The sequence below is a fragment of the Aplysia californica genome, unplaced genomic scaffold, assembly GCF_000002075.1.
Source record: "Aplysia californica isolate F4 #8 unplaced genomic scaffold, AplCal3.0 scaffold00315, whole genome shotgun sequence".
Taxonomy (NCBI): domain Eukaryota; kingdom Metazoa; phylum Mollusca; class Gastropoda; order Aplysiida; family Aplysiidae; genus Aplysia; species Aplysia californica.
The window spans coordinates 518,335-520,834 of NW_004797585.1; the positions used below are offsets into that span (position 1 = coordinate 518,335).

The window sequence follows — 2,500 nt, forward strand, 5'->3', positions numbered from 1 at the left end:
CCCCCGGGCATTTTGCTCTCATCCTCCCCAGCAGCCCATTATATATTACATTGATCTAAAACACTACTCTTAGTATAAATGTTGTTATGTATGTATTACGATTTACAATAAAAGATGTAGGCCCTATTTGCAACAAAATATCAGTGGTTTCTTTTTGCATTCACCATACTACTACTACTACTACTACTACTACTACTACTACTACTACTACTACTACTACTACTACTACTACTACTACTACTACTACTACTACTACTACTACTACTACTACTACTACTACTAATGCTACTACTACTACTACTACTACTACTACTACTACTACTACTACTACTACTACTACTACTACTACTACTACTACTACTACTACTACTAAAGAATACAATTTGAAAAGATGCACTATGTCATTTCATTTTGTGTCATCTCCCCCCTTCAAAACCAACATTTCAGGACTATTTTTTTGCTGTTCTTATCTTTGTATTGTTTCATCTTTTACTACTGTAGTAGATGTCAGCCACTTTTGGATTGAAACATAATTCACTATTAAACCACGAGAAACAAGTAAGCATAAAATAACAAAATAAAAGTGAATCTAGGAAAAAAAGAGAAAACAGATTTGAAAAAGGATGAGCAAACCGGAAATCTGCCTTGTTAATGTTACCCAAAATTCTCACCACCAGGAGCAATCCAGATGGTCTTGTTGACACCGCCAATGCTGTTTTTCGCCTCAAGAGTGTATTGACCCGCCATTCCCGGGAATTCAGACTCGAAGACCCGAGCACCATGTATCTCCCCCTTCTCCGAGTCGTTCTTTGAGTAATAGTCCTTTTTGGCGGGATGACCGTAGCGTGAAAATGGGAGGGGATGAGGTGAATTGAAAAAAAAGAGGGGGGGGGGATGGGGAGAAGAAGGGATATTCATTTTAGGAAATATCTTCCAGCTATACCCACATGTATCTCCCCCCCCCCCTCTCTCTCTCTGTCTCTGTCTCTCTCTTTCTACCTATCTATCTTTTTCTCTCTCCGTTTCTCTGTTTTTGTCTCTCTCTCCTCTCTCTTTGTATGTATGTGTGTATTTATGTATGTATGGTATGTTTCTCTCTCTCTCTCTCTCTCTCTCTCTCTCTCTCTCTCTCTCTCTCTCCCTCTCTCTCTCTGTGTGTGTGTGTGTGTGTGTGTTCGTGCGTGCGTGCGTACGTTTAGGTAGGTAGGTAGGTAGGCAGATAAGAAGATAGGTAGGTAGGGATAGAGAGACGGGGGAGGGGAGGGAGGGAAGGAAGGGGGGATTGATGGATGGATGGATGGACGGATGGAAGGATATATGGATGTATGGTAGGAAAGTAGGTAGGAAGGAAGGTAGTTAGGTAGGTAGATAGGTAGGAAGCTAGGTAAGTAGGTATAAAAGAGAGATAGAGGGGGAGAAGCTGAAAGTGAAAGGGGAGGACAGTTGGACAGAGTATTGTACCTGGTTGAGTCGGCTACTGGGAGACACTCGTCCGTCATGATACCACATCAGTGATGGTACCGGCCAACCAGTGACTCTGAACCGAATCTGGAGACTGTAACGCTTTCTTGCCCGCAAGCTTGTGATGTTGGGGGCCGCTGAGAACGGATTGACCAGTTGTTTGTAATAATAATAATGATAATAATAATGATAATGATAATAATAATAATAATAATAATAATAATAATAATAATAATAATAATAAATTGCTTTAGTAGAGCGTATATTGCCGCTCGACAGCAAGCTCTGTGAACTTTACATAATATCTTATTATTTTTTCCCCCTGCAGACCATAGATCAATCAGAAACATTCTCAGCTTCAAACACTAACAGACTGACAAGATGCATCACTCTCTATAGTACCCATTCCCACCTTGGTGAAGTGAGGACAATTCGTGCAAAATGTTTTTCCCAAGGACACAACGTCAGGCCGCAGACGGGATTCGCACCCACGACCTTACATAAAGGTGTTCAGTGTTCAGTTTAACATATATTTACCACGTAAATAGGAGCACGACCCGAAGATCTGCAGAGGTAAAAAGAGGGAGGCCGAAAAAGACAGATAAGGCAGAGAGACCAAGCTGGGTATTTCAATTATAAAGTGAGTACATGAGCAAACGTTGACTGTAGCTACTGGGCCCACATGGAAGTTTATGACAAGTTACAATTTCTAGAAACACATGACATTTTTCACGACTTGGGAAACAATACAAAAAAGAAACAACAACAAAACAACAACAAAAAAACCCACCACCACCAACAACAACAACAACAACAACAACAACAACAACAACAACAACAAACGCAACAACAACGAAATCTCAGACAAAGATAAAGATATAGCAGGAGTAAGATCTCAACATACACTGAAGATTCTTTCTAAAAATCGAATATATAGATCAAAGAAAAATTGTTATTGGTTTTCCGGTCAGAAGGTAAGCAATACGGTTGTACTCCTGATTGTGCCCCTCTTCTTGTTTTAGAGTGTGTGTAAGATAAG

General features: G+C 40.2%; 2 protein-coding genes across 2 annotated transcripts in view; one reads left to right on the top strand and one right to left on the bottom strand.

Annotated features, from left to right (window-relative positions):
• The window catches only part of LOC101853864 (proteasome adapter and scaffold protein ECM29), a 55,807-nt gene that overhangs the window by 35,774 nt on the left and 17,533 nt on the right, over positions 1–2,500 (top strand). The window lies entirely within an intron of this gene.
• trk (tropomyosin-related kinase) overlaps positions 1–2,500 on the bottom strand; it is a gene marked incomplete at both ends in the record, with an annotated part of 20,968 nt that overhangs the window by 17,019 nt on the left and 1,449 nt on the right. Inside the window, 2 exon segments of the mRNA NM_001245994.1 lie at positions 673–822; positions 1,462–1,598. Coding sequence (NP_001232923.1) covers positions 673–822; positions 1,462–1,598 — 287 coding nt within the window.